This window comes from Halichoeres trimaculatus, unplaced genomic scaffold, assembly GCF_033239565.1.
Source record: "Halichoeres trimaculatus isolate MK-OKI-2021-1 unplaced genomic scaffold, fHalTri1.1 fHalTri1_scaffold_18, whole genome shotgun sequence".
NCBI classification, from domain to species: Eukaryota; Metazoa; Chordata; class Actinopteri; order Labriformes; family Labridae; genus Halichoeres; species Halichoeres trimaculatus.
Genome location: NW_027437196.1, coordinates 26,683,033 through 26,701,968, shown reverse-complemented (window position 1 = coordinate 26,701,968; position 18,936 = coordinate 26,683,033). Strand labels below are relative to the sequence as shown.

General features: G+C 40.2%; 1 protein-coding gene across 10 annotated transcripts in view; it reads right to left on the bottom strand.

Moving 5' to 3' along the window:
- LOC141807671 (uncharacterized) overlaps window positions 1–18,936 on the bottom strand; it is a 170,740-nt gene that overhangs the window by 4,246 nt on the left and 147,558 nt on the right. For 7 of the 10 annotated variants that reach the window (XM_074693814.1, XM_074693822.1, XM_074693817.1 and 4 more), the window contains 6 exons: window positions 17,283–17,457; window positions 17,099–17,161; window positions 13,280–13,572; window positions 8,624–8,716; window positions 7,836–7,917; window positions 7,531–7,643 (listed from right to left, as the gene is read on the bottom strand). In XM_074693814.1, the coding sequence (XP_074549915.1) occupies window positions 7,531–7,643; window positions 7,836–7,917; window positions 8,624–8,716; window positions 13,280–13,572; window positions 17,099–17,161; window positions 17,283–17,457 (819 nt within the window). Of the gene's footprint in view, window positions 1–324; window positions 518–7,530; window positions 7,644–7,835; window positions 7,918–8,623; window positions 8,717–11,354; window positions 11,412–13,279; window positions 13,573–17,098; window positions 17,162–17,282; window positions 17,458–18,936 lie in introns of all 10 variants that reach the window. The other 3 variants (XM_074693819.1, XM_074693815.1, XM_074693818.1) reach the window with 3 other exon arrangements.

Here is an 18,936-nt window from a genome sequence, read left to right as displayed (position 1 = left end):
AGGGGGAGAGGGTCGGGGAGGGGAGAAAGAAAAAGAGAACAGGGAGAAGTCGGGGAGGGGTGTTGTTGTGGGGGGTTGAAATGAGGAGGCAGAGGGATAGCAGAATTAGATGCCTGAAAGATAAGAAGTCGGAAGATGACGATGTGATCAGGTGCTTTGGACTGCAGAAATATGAAGAAGACACACAGACGAACACTCAGTGCAGTCACAAAGACAAACAATGAAACGTTTGATCTTATTCAGGACAAAAGAGGAGACTCATGCACATCAGGTTCAGTTTCTTCAGCCTCCGTCTTTGACCACGTTCTGCACACATTCACTTACTTGTCTCTGGGATGCCTGACTCTAGAGCCTGGGGCTCCCGGAGGCCCTCACTATCACAGGGAGCCCCCTCCTTCAGCCCATTCTCATGGGCAGCAGCGCCCCCTGCCTGCCCTGGCTCGGAGCCGGGGGCCGGGGCCACGGAGCCACTCAGGGGAGTCTCATTCCCCTCTGCTGTCTCCTGGGCCCCCTCAGCCTAGAAACACATAGCAGGGTGTGTCAATTGGTGGGGATGGAAAAACCTGGCTCCACGTCTGCACTTTGCAGAAGTTAAAGAAAGATTTTTACCACAAATCATTTCAGAAAGCAGCTGAAATTTGCTGGTGAGGCCAATTTCTAGTACAAAACACTAAAAGATGTGGAGCCAGACTGAGGTGGAGGGGATGAAATTGCAAAAACAAAATAACTTGAGTACATAAAATTCAACATCTAATGAATGCCATGAAAGAAAAAAATACTGAAGCACATCATATCAACAAAAGCAGATGCAAAGTGTCCAAAAATGACATACTCTGTGTCAAAAGCTGTTTTTCAAAACCTTCATTAACATATTTCTGTGAAACTGCTCGAATGCAAGTGTTCTTCAAAATCACCCAATCACAAACTGAGAACAGCGCCACATGCTGGTCACTTTCCTTCACTTCATGTAATCATGAACACTCAGCGAGATCATGGAGTTATCTCTGAGTCTACACGGACAGAGAAACAGATTTGGAAAATGAATGAGGATTGACCTTTCACAGACATCGACTGGTTTGTGTAGGAGCTTATGGCTCTGACTGGGGAAACATTCGGACACACAGACCACCCAGAGCTGCTAACAGGTCCTGTTTGTAATGGAGAAGGTGTCCATAAAGTCTCCTTACAATCTAAAAAATATATTCAATAAAGGCAATTTATGAGACATCTAAATCAGATTTGTTCTGTGTGCTCAGTAGTAGGGCTGGGACACAATACTCTTCTCCCAAGTCGTTTTTTGCGGTGTCAGTTCAATTTTAATTGCATTTCTTTGATATTTCTGCTTTTTTAACTCCAAACCATGTAAAAAAAAAGTGAAATGATGACAATGATGTCTACAGACCATATCAGGAGCCTTATTTTACCTCAAAAAATATACATCACATGTGAGTCAGTTTTTAGGATTTATTCAATGGATCTGACATCATGTTACTTCAAGTGAAACATTTCGCCCTCTGCTGGTGAAAGCAGTAACTTTTCCAACCCAGCTTATAAACAAATACTAAATTGTAGGAGGATAAAAATAAATAAATAAATAAATAGATCGGAATTGGAATAGACCCACTGTCACATTTGTCATTTTGTGCTCAAGAAGTTTATGGAGATAGGGATAAAGTTGTATGAAGAGAGGAGTGGAGGACCAAGAATATTGATCGTGTAAGACAGTTTTCTCTATCAAATTAGTAAACAAAAAAAAATCAATATGTATTCCTCATCTTGTAACAATGTCCACATGTTTGTCTGTTTATTTGCTTTTTAATATATTTTTTAAATTGTAAAAAGACTTTATGGATACCGTGTATTTAGGGAAGTTTTGGATTGTGTTGACTTTTGCGCCCCCTATAACTCAACTGGTTCCTCTTTTTTCTTCTGACTTGTGTGTTGGGATCTTTCTTTGACAATATCTCTCCTTGTTTTCTCTTAAAAGTCAAACAGACTCGTCTTCAGCTTAAAACAGTGTAAATAAAGGCTGTTTCCGCAGCCTTCTGGTGATAACTTTGTTTGATATAAATTGCTTAACAGATTAATTAGACCACCACCCAGTGTAAGTTGTTAACCTCCACTGCCTTAAGTTAACAGTAAAATGCTAATAACAGATCATTATATGTCTCTGTGATGGTTAAACCATCAGGATGGGTCAGCTCTGTAATCAAAAGGACATCTTTAATACTAAAATACAGTTATTGTTGTTATCCATGAATTCTCAAATGCAATGTTTTGGAAAAAAGTAGGAAAAAAACAGCCAAACACATTTTTATTTTTAGATTGAAATAACCATTTTCCTTTTTTAAGTGGTTGTTTGATATTCATAATACATTTCTGACTTACAGGCTCTGGAAGTTTGAAACTCCTCAGTCCTTTTGAAAAGGGTTAAACAAAGGAAACTCACTGAGAGAGAAAGAGTCTGAATCGAAACTTTTCATGACGCTTGATGGTTGCTTGTTTGTATAACAGTTGGTCTGATAAATTTGTTGAGTACTGTAACTTTAGAAGAAACCTCCAGTCTTTGATTGTTTGTTTGCTCCTGAGGCTCATAAAGAGAGATTAATATTAATTTCAGTTTGTTACATGACCAAATTAACAACCCCTACAGGAGCTTTACGTGATGATTTACAGAGGGAAAAAAAGTGAGAGTATCTTGTCATAATTTGTGTCCTGCTTTTCAGGAAAGTCTGAAAAAGTCAATCAGAATGTAACAAATTGAACAAATGTATCTTCTTGTAGGTGGATCGAGTACTGGGATAAATATGAATGTACGTGCAGAAATATGGCACAAAAAATGATTTCATGGATTTTTTTTTGTTGTCTATCAAAGATGAAACAGAATCTGAGAGGTCTGCCCCTTTGTAGAAATATCTGATCATCTGTTCTTTTATTTAATGTACTCAAAGAGGAGAAATGTACGATTGTTGGAGTCTATTTTCAGCCACAGATTAATCCACATTTACTGCTCCAGTAAGTATTTAGGGTAGTTATTGTCAAAATTAGCTACGATGTGTGTGGTTGTAGTAATGAAGGAAGGAGTCATCCAGCATGACAATGTGGCTCAGGCTTTAAACCATTTCAGGCAACAGTGAAGCTTTACAGCTAACAGTAATATTTATCAGGCTCTGTAGATCCTGGATGTGAATATTTTCACTTCCCTTTGTATGAAAAAAGAAAATAGTGCTATAAATAGATAAAAGGACATCCATCAGCTGGGACGTTTGGCGGTGACACAGCACAGTATGTGGGGAATTCAGCCTACAGAGTCCCAGGATGAAAAAGAAACCATATGCATGGATTCCTGTCTTTCAGCATCAAAAACAGTGAGAAGCAAAGTGACTTTATTTTGGTTTGGGTGTGTCTGAAAGCTCTGCAGGTTTTCAAAAATAGACCTGAATCAAAAAAACATATCACAGACAAAGAACCTGACTTAGACAAGTTATTTTTATCACTGCTATTCATATCCGTCCTTAAGATTGTGCATCTTCTCCAGGCTGGAGGGTGAAGATGACAACTGTTCGTGCAAAGCAGAGAGTGAGGATGAGGATGTGAGTGAAGGATGGCATCATGCAGCGATCGTGAAACACAGATGGGCTGCAACAGGCTGAGGGGACAGGGGACATCATCTCTTCCTTCAGGGGGCCTGCAGGCCCGTCCCTCAAGACTTCCCAAACCAAAACCATGAGACTTAAATCCTGCATGAAATGTTTTATAAATCCTTAACCGTCCCTGATCTTTTGTTACCAATCTGTGGGACAGAGCGGAGCTGCTGCCGTCCCTCAGGGAAACATTCACACAGTTTCACTACAAAGCACTAAGTGTCAGGAGAGAAGGAGCAGACTTCAGGTGTTACAAAGAGTGTAAATGAAAATCAGTTACTGACTGACTGTGGGCTGAAGCCAAACAGCATCCTTTTTCCATTTTGAGCACAACAAGCTTAAAAAACCTTAAACTATTTTCAGCTCACACACAAACACCTCTGTGAAACATTTTCACTTATCAACAAGCAAACACTGACGAGATGAAGAGTCAGGAAAACCTCCCTAATGACCAAACTGACGAGTGTCCGAGGTTAAAGGCAGGCCGTCACAATCACACTCATTACTCTAATATCTGTGAAGGATGACGCTGAATTTCTGTCGTGGGCAACCAAAACGAGTTCAAAGGAACCTCACTTTGGTTTTAAGAGACTTTGTCTTACTTTAGGGATGAGTAATGATAACCGTTTCCTGTTAAGAATCAGTTAGAAATGGTTTGATCCCTCCACATCATTAACCTTTATGCTTAACGATTCACCAGGCGAATATGCCAGAGCGGCCAGACTTAACGCCGGCTTCATGTGACATGCAACATGTGAATCACTCTCATCCTTTGGCAGAAAAATTTCTAAGACAATGACGGGGAGATTGGAGTGGTCAATACCTCCCATTTCTAGGATCTGGTGACCAGTTTCATTACTTTACTTTTACTTTTAAACTCAGTAAAATGTTGACACAGAAAACCTGTAAAACCAACTTTTCGTGAAGAGAAAACTCACAGAAGTTGATCAAGGGCTTGTAATCAATAAAATCGTGTCAATACACATCCCTACTTTAGGACCAGAGATTCTTCAGACTTCTCTGGGTTGTAAAGATGTTAAGTTACGTCTCTGGACAATAATCATCCAGAATAAAACCATCATATAAATACACCAACAACAAGAGATGTGACTAATTTTAAGTAAATCTGCAACTGTGTTAAACCACTTTCATCCAAAAAGAAATAATGCCAGTTAGAATGATGGGGAGTTCTATGTTTACTCACAACAAGGACACAAATTGTGTCTGTTACTTCTTTTTTCTTCCAAGTGTTGAAGCACTTAAGGCTAGGAGTAGGATATGAGTCCAGCTCAGGTCTTTACTTGCAGGATTCATGACTCTACTGTAAGTTCAGTAGGATTCAGTAGGATGACAATAACTTTGAAAATCAGCTGATAGACAAGACACAACAACACTCCTGAGACTCTGAGGAGGACTGCGGGCACTTTGCAGTCAAAAAATATAAAGGTACGACAGCCATATGTACATTTGTAGACAACCAAAGTTTTAAATCATTTAGACAGCTAAAAGATGAGTTTGGATTAGAAAATAGAGATCTATACAGATACCTTCAACTAAGACACTTTTATGAGACAGAAATTCAGAAGGAAATCTCAGTAGAAGGGAATGGTGTGATCGAGGTGTTGACAGGTGCATATAAGCAAACTCCTCTAAAAATTGTCTCCAAACTATACAGAGGTTTATTAAAGCAACAGGGAAGAAAAACAGAGTATATAAAAGTAAAATGGGAAAAGGAATTCAACATTGTGTTGTCTGAGAGTGATTGGCATTCCATGTTCAAGACCCAACATACATCAACTAGCTCTAAAAGATGGAGGGAGTATGGATGGAAAATTTTAACAAGTTTCTTTATTACACCAAAAATTAAAAATAAACAGTTGGTTCAACAATACTGCTGGAGACAATGTGGGCGGTTGAATGCCAACCACTCTCATATATTTTGGTCATGTCTGAAAATAGGAATATTTTGGGATGGAGTTTTGAGAGTTATGGGCCAAATTTTTGGATATAGTATCCCTTATGATCCCCAGTTTTTATATCTTGGACTGATTCCAGATAATGTGATATGTAAAGAAGATAAATACCTGTTTAAGATCTTATCTCTTGCGGCTAAGAAAGCCATTACAAGAACCTGGCTGAGTCCAGAGCCACCTGGACTAAACCACTGGCTGGACGTTGTGGAGGAAATCCGATCAATGGCACAAATGACCTACAAGCTACGAATCAAAACAGAACTTTACACTGCAAAATGGTCAAAGTGGCATTCTTATGTAGGAGAGTAGTGTTTGCACTGGTCTAGTTACAAGAACTTGAACAGGACTCAGACTCATTTTACTGATAAAGACTGTCAGGGCCAATCCCAATTCTACCCCTTAGCCTTTGGTTTTGCACGTGCTTATGTAGTGTAGGGGTGTCTGAGTTCTCTGTAAGATCAAGGGGAGGGCCTACACAGCCCTTCAAACCAAGAAAAACTGGGACCTCACTTAAAACCAATGGGTATGACAAATTTCTGATGATATTGATTGACTATTTCAACAGCTATCCAATCATTTGCTACTCCACTATAATATCAGACATGTTTTAAATTGTAAGATGTATTTTGAAAGCACTCGTTATAACAATCTAGCCAATGCAACTATAGCGACAGACTTCACTACAATGAACTGCATTTAATGAATGATCAGACAGATAAGCTGCATTCAGGAGCCGCATCAGCTACATAAGCTATGATAAGAAAATGTTATGGTGTTCAGATGCTACTTAAATACATATTTTAGCTTTTCACAGCTTAGCTGTCTCGTTACTAATGTAATGCAGAACATAGAAGTGAAGTCAGTTTGCTGTGAACCTGTCACCCTAATCTGACATTGATTTATCACAAGTTTGTAAAAATGGGTTTTGTTTGGAAGTGAATAAACAGTATCTCTGCCTAAAATAGGGTTGATGATGTAGCGGGGATGGAGTGGTGTCTTGTTTCTAAGCGATATTTTTTTTACCCTTTCCCCTTGGACCTCAAAACGGAGGGCTAAGGGGAAAGGGTAGACGGAGGGGTAGGACGGAGGGGAAGAGGTAAGAGTGATGATTGGGATCGGCCCTTACTCTTATCACTTTGGTTATTACTTTTTTTTAGCACAAGTTCTTACTATTTCATTCAGTTTGGAGAAAAGGCTGAAATGTGTGTTCACTTTCATCAATGCTCATGTTTCATCTTGTTTCAACAACAGTTCCTGTTAGGATGCTCAAAGAGATGTCACAGATCATGCATTTTGCATTTTCAAAGATTTTACAACAGATGCAAAAAAAGAGCATTGAAACATACAGTGCTTAACCAATACAGAATCATTAAAAGTGGTTTGGTAATCATCAATAAACTGTTCATTTAGGGAAGAGGAGAGAAACACTTATCCTGGGTGGGGTCTAATAGATTTGTTAAGGACTGTATGTAAAAGGCAACATCGAGAAGAGAATGGGGACTTCAGACATCAGCAGATGTCTGTTGATGATACATCCAGAGCAGTAAGCAAGATGCTGACGTAAGCCCACCTGGACTTTTGATAACATCGCTGCTGCAGCTAAAATTACCATTGGCAGGTCGAGTGACTCAACCACTGAGACCATGTCAAATCTCTAGACCTCTCAACCACAATCTGATGTTAATGAATGAGATGTGTTTCCTGCTCATCCAAACTCAGTCAGTCCAGGCTCATACCGTCAATAATTTGAGGTGAGATAGAAGTTGTTTTTTTAAATCCTGAGGTAATTTAAGCTCAACTTCAGCACATATTGAATGATCTCTTTTATCCAAAGCCTCATTCAGACGTTCAGTTTATAAAGAGAAGAACAGAGTGGAAACACCAGAAGCTGTTTTCAGGTGTGACTGACTCACCTTGATGTTTCCTCCTCCAGGTGAGTGGCTCACGTTGTCCATGGAGCCCACTTTGGACTGAGCCTTTTCCCTGAAGCTCATTTTGTGAGACTCGATCTTCACGTCACCGCCGCCTGCAGCACACATCAAGAATCAGTCTGACGATCATTGATGCAGCATGATACACTCCCATAATCATAAAACCACAGTTTTAACGACAGGTTTACTTTTAGAAACTCCAGCTGTGTTATACTGTGTATGGGACATGCTGCAGCTTTTGATCACTAAGCATTAGCGGCCAGCAGAAATGAAACGTCCCAGCTCACCAGGCTTGTGCTTGATGTTGTCCTTGGAGCCGCACTTTGACGTCACCTTGCTCAGATCCACCTTCTTGTTGAGAATCTGCACCTGTCAAACATCACACAGGCCTTTTCATCAGAGGCTGTTAAAACTGCACAGGGACAGCTTTTTCTTCTGAGGAGACTCTTCTTCTTCAGCCGCTTTCAGCCTGAGTTACAACTGGATCTAGCACCATGCAGATAAGCAGTGCTCTCCTCAAGACAACCCAAACTGTTTCACTGATGAGAGATAAGGGAATATGACAACAAACAAGACGAAGACTGAGACAAACTGCTCCCAAAGCAGTGCAGCGTTAAAGATGTTTGAGATCTAAAGCAAGCGGCCGGCGATCTGACTTTAACCTCTGTGATGACGATGTTCTCGTAGAGGAAGAGCCAATGAGAGGCAAGGGACTTGACTTGACTTGATTATTTGTTTAGTAAGTTAGTGACAGGGGAGGACGACACAGGGTTTAAAGAAGCAGGAAGGACTGTGAAGCAGGTTCTAGGGAAGGGCTGACAGGCTTGCTAAGATGCTGTCTATAAATCCCTTTGAGAGTTTCGAGCAGCACCTATGTCCTTTTACAGTCTGGCACTGATAATCTCTTAGTGTGGGTCCCCTTTATTTGATACATCTCCATTTTAGCAGCAAAAAAGAGATGAAACAAAACATTTCATCAGCATCAGTCGTTCCTTTTTGCCTTTTTTTGAAGTGGACTTTGTTGGACTACTCAGCTGATGCGTTCGAGCTCTAACTCTGCCCAGGCAGTACTTACTTTCCCTCCACCAGGAACATGCTTCATATTATCCTTGGAGCCCAAGCGTGAGGTGACGTGGCTGAAGTCCACCTTTTTGGAGACTATCTGAACCTATACGGACACAGCATGGCAGCAAGAGGGAGAAGAGATGAGAGGAGAGTGGGGAAGGGGAGGGGAGGGGAGTGAAACAAGAGGAGAAGAGGAAGGCATAAGAGAAGAGGAGGTGAGGAAATAAGTAAAGGAGAAGCTACCACCACAGGTTAGATAGTTAGAAAGGGAAGGGAAGAAGGACAGAGCGAGGTTCTCCTGGACACGGCTGCAAACATCAAACTGACTTAAGTTTGCTATTGTAAATGCAGCCTGTAATTTCACCTGAATACTGACAGTTACAGACATCATGACTGACTGAAAAGGTTTAAGGACTGCTCTGAAGGCTCTAAATCTGAGGCATTAAAGCACAAACATGCAGAACAGAGTACAAACATTTCTGAGTCCATCTGACACAAACATAGATGTTATTAACGCTGACTGAAGAGTGACCCTGTGGATTACAGACAGGTTAGAGCACCAGCACACACCTGACACATAAAAATCATCACACACAACCTTTGGAGGCAAAGTCAGACATGAGAGTAGATCACGGATCGCTGATGAAGGCTTGTGCATGTAAAGGTGAGAAATTTTCATTTAGTTTAGTTTAGACAACTTTATTTATCCCAATGGGCAATTCTGATTTTGCAGTCCACCTAGGCTTCACATAAAGTGAGTCTGTACCACATCACTACTGAGATAGAGTGCAAACATCAAAGAGGCTATATTCAGTTACTGAACAACAAAAAGTTAGTTTGAGATAATGTGTTTGTGTTGATTTTAGCGCACTCTAAGGCCAATGTGATGTCTCACGTTTCCCTTTTGCACTATCTATGACAGTATTTTTCAAACTGGGGTCCGTAAACCATAGCATATATCATTTAAAAAAGCATATCAACAAACTGGGATCTCTTGCACCAATAAAATCAGCTGTTTTTTCTGAATCTCACGGTCAATTTAGTTTTGTGCCATGAGATCAGTTCTCCGATAGTGACATGTTAATCACTTCATAATATGTAACAACAGAAAAAAAACCTCTAAACAAAAAACACCTTGGTGCACGAGCACAGACTTTTTAAAGGGCAGGGGTTAAAAGAAGACAAAACAGGAACATATAGCGTACGTTTTTGCCTCTCATTTGGGCAGTTTATCATAATTTAACCAAACAAGTGGGCAGTTTCGTGTGTTTTGCCAACTAGGAGGGCACTTTTGCACAAGTATTGGCTCCTGAGAGGTCACTTAAGTTTTTTTCAACAATTGGACCAAGAGGGGGGGTGACTGCCCCACCACTGCTTCGGAGGTAACATTTTCTCAAAGTTTACTAACTTACTTGGAATATATGAATGTAGCCTAATTCTATCATTGCAAAATACTACATACTACATTGTAACAAAGTATTAATATTAAGCTAATCATTGTTAGGATAACGAGGGGTCCCTGGAAAAATGTCTAACCTGAAAAGGGTCCACGGTCTAAAAAAGTTTGAGAACCCCTGATCTATGAACATCACTCCTTTGAAAACAGTGAGCACTCCAGCATTTATTGAAGGACACACAACCTCTACATTTCCTATATGAATTAATTTAAATGTTTACATCTTGTTTTTTTTCCTGGACTATTTTATTTCTTCATAATTTTTTTGAACTATTTAAATTCTTTTTTTTTTTTTTAGTTATAAATCATGGGGCTAAATGCTTTTTTCCATTTCTTTTTTCTTTCTTTCTTTTTTTTTTTTAATAAAAGAGGTCAAATGAGAAGTGAAGCTGCATTGAGATATTTCTTTGCTGATTTTTTCAGTACATGGGTACATTTCAAATTTTCTTGTTTAATGTCATTTTAAAAATAAATCCAGGTCTGAGATGAATATTTTAGACATCAAGAATTTTTGAAACTAACTGCTTAAAACAACAACAACTGTAGCCACTTTCTGCATCAGACTATTAATCACCTTTGATAACACAGTTGATAGAAATAAACAGTCTACATGTGGATGTTTTGTTTTCCATGCTCACATCCTCAATCTTACGTTCAGTGTTTATCATTAACAGATAAAAGCTTCACAAAAGCTTTTCACCAATTGAATGCTCTGAAGAGAATCTGTACAGACTTGAGGTAATATTATCCTTAAAAAATAAAGGTAAAAGCACAACTAGTAAAGCATTTTGTGTTTTGCCAGGTCTTCTCTGCCAAAGCCAAACTGCTTTGTGGAGACATGAAAATTTTCAATTTCAGTTTCAATTTCTACACAGACTTCATACGTTCTCAACGAGCTATAGGTAATTTGAAGGGGCTACTGTTGATTGCCTGATAAATGGGAGCAATGGCTGTTTTGCCAAAACTCTAGTTCTAACTAGGATGGGACCAGACCAGTGAGTTTCTAAAACTCAGGTCACTGCCAGCAATCTGAAATGAATCCAAGTCAACAACAATGAAAAACCTCTGTCTGTACTTCTGTCTGTGTAGGAGCGAGATAAGGAACTGTATTCCAGTGTTTGAAAATGTGATGAGACAGTATCTATGACTGAGCCTCCAACCAAACTCTTTGCTCAATTCAGTAAAAACAAACCAAACTGTGAGAGATGTTGAAAGAGAAAACAGGAAAATATGCATGAACAAAAACAGAGGTGGAGGTGGAGGGTGGGATGGAGAGGAGACTCACTTTAGCCTGGCTCGTTTCTTTGGAGACGAGGCCCCTGCTCTGAGAGGCTGATGACATCTGGGAAGACAAGCCCAACCCAGATCAACATAAAAAAAAAAACTAAACTAACACAGGATGAGGAGACGTTGCAAGACATGCAGAGTGTAAGGCAAAAAGGTGAAGGAGGAGAAGTTAAAGAAAGAAAGAGGAGTTGTTATTCATGCATAAAGATCGTGCATTTCATTGGGTGACTTGGCGCTACTTGGTGCCTCGGTTTTGACGCCAATGCACGGGTGGAAGAATAATCGCCACACTAGAAGCAAGGCTCCTGCCCAACCAGGGATTGGAACTAGCAACCTTTTCTTTTGTGTTGCAACAGCGCTAACACCTGTACCTCTCTGCAGCTCATAACATAAGGCTCATAACAGATTTGCTTTCGGGTTGTTGCTGGGGTTTTTTCCACAGCATTGCAAGTTTGTATATTGACAAATAAAATATTAGACTCTAAAGAAGCCAAATCACTCAGTATCTTAAAAAAAATATATAAAAACTGGTATATTAAACAAATAAAGGGAAAAAAATCATCTAAACCATGCAAAGGAAAAAGGGTAAGAAAAAAAAAGTTTTTATTTTTCCATCTCTTTTGATATTTCTTTATGTTTGGTGGAAATTCGCTTCTATTTTTGTGGATCATTTTGCTGGTTGTTTTTCTCTAAGACAGAATTAATGGAATGTTAAAAAGCATGATGGCTGTCAGAATTTTCTTTCTTTTTTTTAGATCATGTGTTAATTTCACATTTTGTGGGAGAAGGGGCAGATATAATTAGACTTTTTCTTCTTTCTGCTCCTTTCATTCGTTAGAGATTTTTATTTTTCATATAATATAATATATTTTTATGACAACATAAATGAAACAAAGACCAACTAAACTAAATCAAACCAAACTAAACTAAACTAAACTAAACTAAACTAAACTAAACTAAACTAAACTAAACTAAATGTGAAAGGTGCCCATCCCTAATACGGCCCATGGCTCTGACATCCTGCTCTTTTAGCCAGCCCAGCTCCAGTGTCCAACATCACTACATTACTTATTACATTACTTGTGTCATCCACAGATACTGAGAAATAGTATACACATTAGTATAGTATAGTATTCAATAAAAATAAGTGATTTTGGTGCTGATGTTCTAATTTTAATGGATTATCAACATGCATATATATAACAGTGAGACCATTTTAAAAAGAGTCCTCACAGGGAAAAGGAGACACACTAAGGACCTGGCTGGTCTTCAGATGTTTAACAAAGCTCCCAGCCAAAGCACTGTAAGGAGGAGGTGGCAGACCACACAGTTAATCTGTTGATTGGTATCTGATGAGACAAGCTGTAAATGAATCTCCAGATTAGTCCGAGTTAACCTGTGAACAATAATCTGATTACCAGCACAACTCTCACCAAACTGTCTGTTTTAAAAACACTTCTCAGCTGGTCCGGCCTCTGGAATAAACTGTTTATAGTGGATAAATAGAAATTAGACCCAAGTTGAACATAAGCCAAAACTACCCTTGCAGAAACCTCTCTTCAGAAACAGAACCACTGTCTGTGGCTGCCATTTCTTCAAGTTTAGAATGAGTGAAAATGTAGAAAAAGAACATGCAGGAAATTAATAAAAAGACAGTTTAATGATGGTGAATGTGACGTTCAAAACAAGGTAAAACAGGGAAGTGAAATAGGAAAAGAAAAGACTCTTAGAGAGCATGAACTAAACTGATGTGAGTATGTTAGACACTTTGTGCAACCTTGAACAACTACTTTCTATGTTAAAGCTTAAAACTGATGACAGAAACCTAACAAAGTGAGAAACAGCCACACTCCAGGACCTGGAAAGTCATGCTGTGAAAAGGGAAACACCTGTCAAAGGTCTAAGAGCCAGAGTCAGACCTACCTTCCCTCCTCCAGGCTGGTGCTTCATGTTGTCTGTAGATCCGATCTTAGAGCGGATGTTACGGACGTCAGGAGCCGTGCCCGGGCGGGTTGTGGCCCTGGAAGTCGTGGTGGTGGTTGTGGTGGAGGAGGTGACCCTAGTGGCCCGGGGCACTGGGGGCTTCTTCTCTGCTGGACCAGAGGTGGAGGATGTTGTGGCCGGTTTTGCTGCCGTGGTTCGAGTGCGAGAGGCAGCGGTGTTGGAGACAGAGCTGCGGGCGGTGGTGGTGGTGGTTTTCGGTTTTGCAGAGTCAGCTGGAGGGTGAGATGATCAGACTTTCACAAACAATGTTTCAACAAAAACCAAATAAAACTAGTTTCCATGTAAAGAGGAAGTAAAGAGGAAGTAAAGAGGACCATTATTGCTCTCATGCTTGGTGAGATCCAGCTCAAAGCTGACCCAAACCCCTCTGAAGTGAAGTCATGCATGTGCTGTGTCATATTCTTAATAAGAAACACGTAAATGTTCACGGACCATTTCCTTTTGAATACCACTGACATATTTATCTCACTCTGATTTGGGTGAGTTCATTCTAGCGTGTTAAGCTCTAACAAACTGCAGCATGCTCTATTTAAAGCTATAAATTCAGACTTTTTGCTCTGCTTTGTCAGCTTTTTCTCTGCTCAGGCATGCTGCACCACATGTCCTGCTGTCAGTCCTCTCTCCCAGTCTTTGCTCTATCTCCAGCTCCTGTTAAGACGTGTTTAATTGAGGAAATCCTGCCGCCTGCCTCCATGTCTCTAAAGAGTAATTTGACTTGCGGTATGAACTCTGAGCAGATCAGACCACCAGAGGCTGTATCAGCAGGAGCAGCAAACTCCTGTCGACAGCAAGAGGTCTGTAATCCACAGAGTGCTGAAGTGAAAGGTTTTTAACTCCCCAGAGCCTTTCAGCAATAAAGCCTCGGCGCTCGGCGAGCCTGCCTGCATTGTCATGGTTGGACTGTGTGTGTAGCTGTGCCACACTCCTGCTGACAGCTCTCCTGTTGTCATAATGTAAACTAATCTGTTGACAGGAGGAGTAAAGCTGAAGCTGTGTAGGAAGAGAGAGCAGGGAGGGGATTATAAAGGAGAGAAGAAGAAAGAAGAGGGAGAAACATGCAGAAAGGAGAGGCACAGAGGGAGGGGGAGCACCGCTGTGCCATTCAGACCAGAACCAGAAATAAAGGCTCCAGTTGGTCTGAAGTGTCGACTCTGAGATATTATTATGGGCTAAACACCAGCGAGTACAGAGACACAGAGATCTCTGTGCTGACTGGAGGAAGGTTTCTTCTCTCTTTAAAACCTGAATATTATCAACTCGAGGCCACAACAGAATCAAACCCACTTTACTGAGCAAGCTGAAACTCATTATTCACTGAAATTTAAAGTTTTACACATTCAAAGGAAAATATTTCATGATTGGAAAATATTAAAATGCATAAATCCAAGATGAGAATAATTAAGTGGATAAATAGTTATTTCTTTTTATTATTTTGGTTGGTGGAAAATGTATTTCAGAGGTTAATTTTTCATTATCTCTCATCACATTATCCCTTTTTATTGCTCAGTCTAAAATAATCAAAGTCAGAAACTCAGAAGATAAAAATAATGAAAACATCTATGATACTACCAAAACAGTTCCACCCTTATGTAACTTCATATTATCTAAAGTAACAAGCTAACTTTTTCATTTTTTTCTTCAATTTTTCTCAACATTATTTTTGTCTTTCAGATTAAAGATTATAATCAGTTAATGTAAGATGCTAACTGACTACTACATATTTTCCCATGTGGAGTTCCTCAAGGCTCCAATCTTGGGCCTGTTCTCTTTTCTCTCTATTTGCTCCAATTAGGAGCTTCTATTAAAAAACAAAGCGTTTTTGTTGTAAATTCCTCAATGAAGTGGATATGGCAGCATCTGGTAGCTGGTTGAGAGTGGTACACCTGTAGAGGACTGTTATTGACTGACAGGTGTGCCGAGGACACAGGTGTGCCTGCAGCCAGCATTAAAGGCCAAGTCCCTCATGCACAGAGAGACCTTCACACACACTTCCAGGCCGTGCGTCCATGAACATGTAAGACTGTGTTTTCTTTAGTATCTTAGGTTGAAGATTATGATTTGTTATGTTATGTAAGCTTGTGTTAACCTATTACTTTCATTGTTGTTTGACACACAGAAACCATGGTCTGGATGTAAATAAACACTGCAACTTACCTCTATTGTCACCAGCTCTTTAAATTGGGTCTCTTGGGTGGTCAGCTTTAACTAGAACCCTGACAGTTTTTAATAGTTTTGTTTCACTTCTATGCAGACGACTCCCAAATGTACCTCCCTTTGAAATGAAATGTCCCTCACTCTCTTGACCCACTGTTTAAGTGTCTGAATGAAATCAAAGCTTGGATGACTTTAAATGTTTTAAATCTTGGTGACAGTAAAATTAAAGTTACTCTTTTGGCCTGTCCTACCAATCTCCACCAATCTGGGAGTAAAAATTGACACTGATTCTAAAATGGACAAACAGATTAACTTTGCTGCAAAGTTGAGCTTCTTCCAGACAAAATAATGGTCTAAGGTGAAGCCTTATCTTACATTTAAAGACTTGAGCTGGTTTTAAACATGCTTTTATTACAACTCGGGTGTTAATAGCAAGGCCTCCCTGTCTCATCCAAAGGCTAGTCTAAAATGCTGCTGCTTGCCCCCTAGCAGGAGCTTGTAGGCAGGAACACATAACTCTTACCCTGACCAAGCGGCAACCTCCGGTCTAAGAACATGAGACAGTACTGAAGTGCTAATATCTGCTGTTTCTGGAGTGTCTGCTTGAGGCTGGCTCTGGAAGTATTGGAAGTCACATACACACCAAGCCAAAAAAAGCTGTTTTTACCGCAGAAATAAAACTATGGTTAAAAAAAAGGCCCCTGTCTGAATCGCAAGTTTCTCTATCAGCACGCAAGCTCGCCCAATCAGAGGCACAGCTCAGGGTCACGTGACCGACAGGCACCCTGTAGCTGTACGCGAAGCCACCATCACTTCCAATATGGCTGGAAGCAGATTTTTTCTAAAGATCCATTTTAGAAACAGACAGGTGACATCATAGAGACTACATCCATTAATTATACAGTCTATGAGCCTGACCTTTCTTCACTGGTTTCCTGACAATTTTAGGATAAATTTGAATATGTTATTGTTGGTTTACAAAGCACTGAATGGCTCTGTCCTACCTGTCTGACCTTTTACAGCTATATGTCACATCAAGGTCACTGAGGTCTGCAGATCAGTTGCTTCTGGTTGCTTTGTATCAGAGTTTGTTTATTTCTATTACTTATTTTTTGTCTTTCTTTGTATGGCTGATGTTATTTTTGTTTCTTTTTCTCTTCCTGTGTCACTGCTGTGAAGCACTATGGTCAAATCTGTTATTTTTAAATGTGCCCTGTCAAAGTTCAATTGGATAACAAGGGGTTGATTACTTTATCTTATTATATTTATGAGGGGAATGTTAGGTTTAGTGAAAACCACAAACAGGCATCAAATTAGCCTCAAATTCCATCTGTCAGAATGAGTAGATTGAATAAAGCATGGCTTAATATGTGCTATCAAACCAAATCATCAGTGATTACAGGGTTTCCAAATGTTAACTCTGTCATCTGACAAGTTTTATTGTATTTCATGTCTTATTTATCTTGCTTGTAGTTTTTATTTGACTCCTAAAGTCTGTGTAGGAATGAGAAACAAGCAGAGGTTAAACTTTGGACCATCTCCAGTCTCTTCATGCTCATCAAAGTGTGAGAGGAGCAGTCATACCTGCAGAAGTCTTCAGAGTGCTGGGCTTCTTCTCCTCTCCTGGTTTGCTGTCAGTCTTAGAGGCTGAAACAGACACAGTGTGAAGAAAAGTAGCTTTATTAAAACTGAATATTTGTTCACACTGATGATGCTACATCATGTGTGTGTGTGTGTGTGTGTGTGTGTGTGAGCATGTCAGCCATACCCAGAGGCTTCCTGGCTGTGGTGGTCAGAGTGGAGGTGCGAGCAGCAGCTGTCGTGCGTGCTGTTGTGGTAGTTCTGTTGGCTGCTGTGGTAGCGGTTCCATTTTTGGTGGCGGCGGTGGAGCCTGGAGTAGCAGTGCTGGCCTTTGGCACAAGGGGGCGCTTCTCTGCTGTGGTCTGAGGAGAAGAATCAAAACAAAAACACAGGAAGTGTCAGGTGATGGAGGGAGAAAGGACAGAGTGATGAATGAGAGAAAACAGCAGCAGCAGCAGGAACTCTGGGAGCTAAAGTGGGTCATGATGGAGCTTCTGTGTGTTTTTGTACTTTTGTTAATTGAGGCCGATTTCAGCTGCTTCACTGAAAAATTAAGGTCATTTTTCCCCCATATGTGCGTAACATTTAGTTCAAGGCGCTGTTTGATGTTTGCACGTTTCATTCAGCAGCACACTTCCCCTACATAACCCCTCACATGATGCTACGCTCCACATATGACTGAGCCATCATGCAACAAGCTGACCTCATTGAACTGAGTCAGCCTGCACCCCTGGGCGCAAAGAGGAGGAGAAAAAGGCTGTTAATTTGTGAGCTGTGGTGTCACGCTGGTTGCAGTTAAGGAGGTCACCGAGCGAGGGGGATAGAAAGCTGAGGGGTCTTTTTGAGGAAAATAAGAGCTTCTTTAAACAAACATGCTTGATTTTAACATTTGTCCTGGTAGCCACAACACCAGCAGCTCTCCCCTCATCAGTCAAAGAAAAATCCACTAACACTACTCTGTGCTGGCTCGTATTCATACATTTTCACCACTAGAGGAGAGAGGTGGACTGGACACATGTCGAGGTGGAGAGGTGACTTCATGTAACAAACCTTAACTGTGGGATCTTAAAACAAATAAAGGCCCCCAGCTTGTCTAGGAACATCCTACAACCAAAGTCCAACAGATACATTCATACTCAGGCATGATTTGGATGTTGAGATTATCTTGTCTGATAATCTCTAATAAATTGGTTGCTTTGCCTTCTTTTTCACACCTTGCTCTATTGAGGGATTATTTGTTTATCATCAACAGTGGATGTATGCACACTTTGAATGCAGAAGCACTGCAGAGTATAATGGTTTGTCGAATGACATGAGGGTGTTATCCACCATAAAACACATTTTTTAACCTAATATCAGCACTTTGATAGATGGTAAATGGCTCCCAGCTTTGCGACATAAAAGGCTGAGAAGCTTTGAGTGGACAAATATTCCGTGGACAGATGTTTTTAGTGGACAAATCCATCGTGTACCACAGTGAACAGTTTAAAAACACACAACTGTCACACTATACTCATGACTGCAATATCCCTGTGGACACTTACCAGGCTGTAAAATATCAGGACTTAAACATGTGTCAGTAAATCAGAAACCCTCCCAAACAAAAAGAGCACACGGACTGCTGAGTATGAGATCTGGTTCATAATAAAAAAAACTCCGAAAACTACGTCCAGAGAACTGCACCAAATCAGAATATTTATGGTTGTGTATTTCAGGATTACTATCAGGCTGGTTAATACTTGAATAATATACTGTAATTCTGCTTTAGGGGGGGTGCAGGGGTGCAAAACTCCCTGTTAAACAGATATTTGCAAACCCTGAATAAGAGCTGATGAGCATTA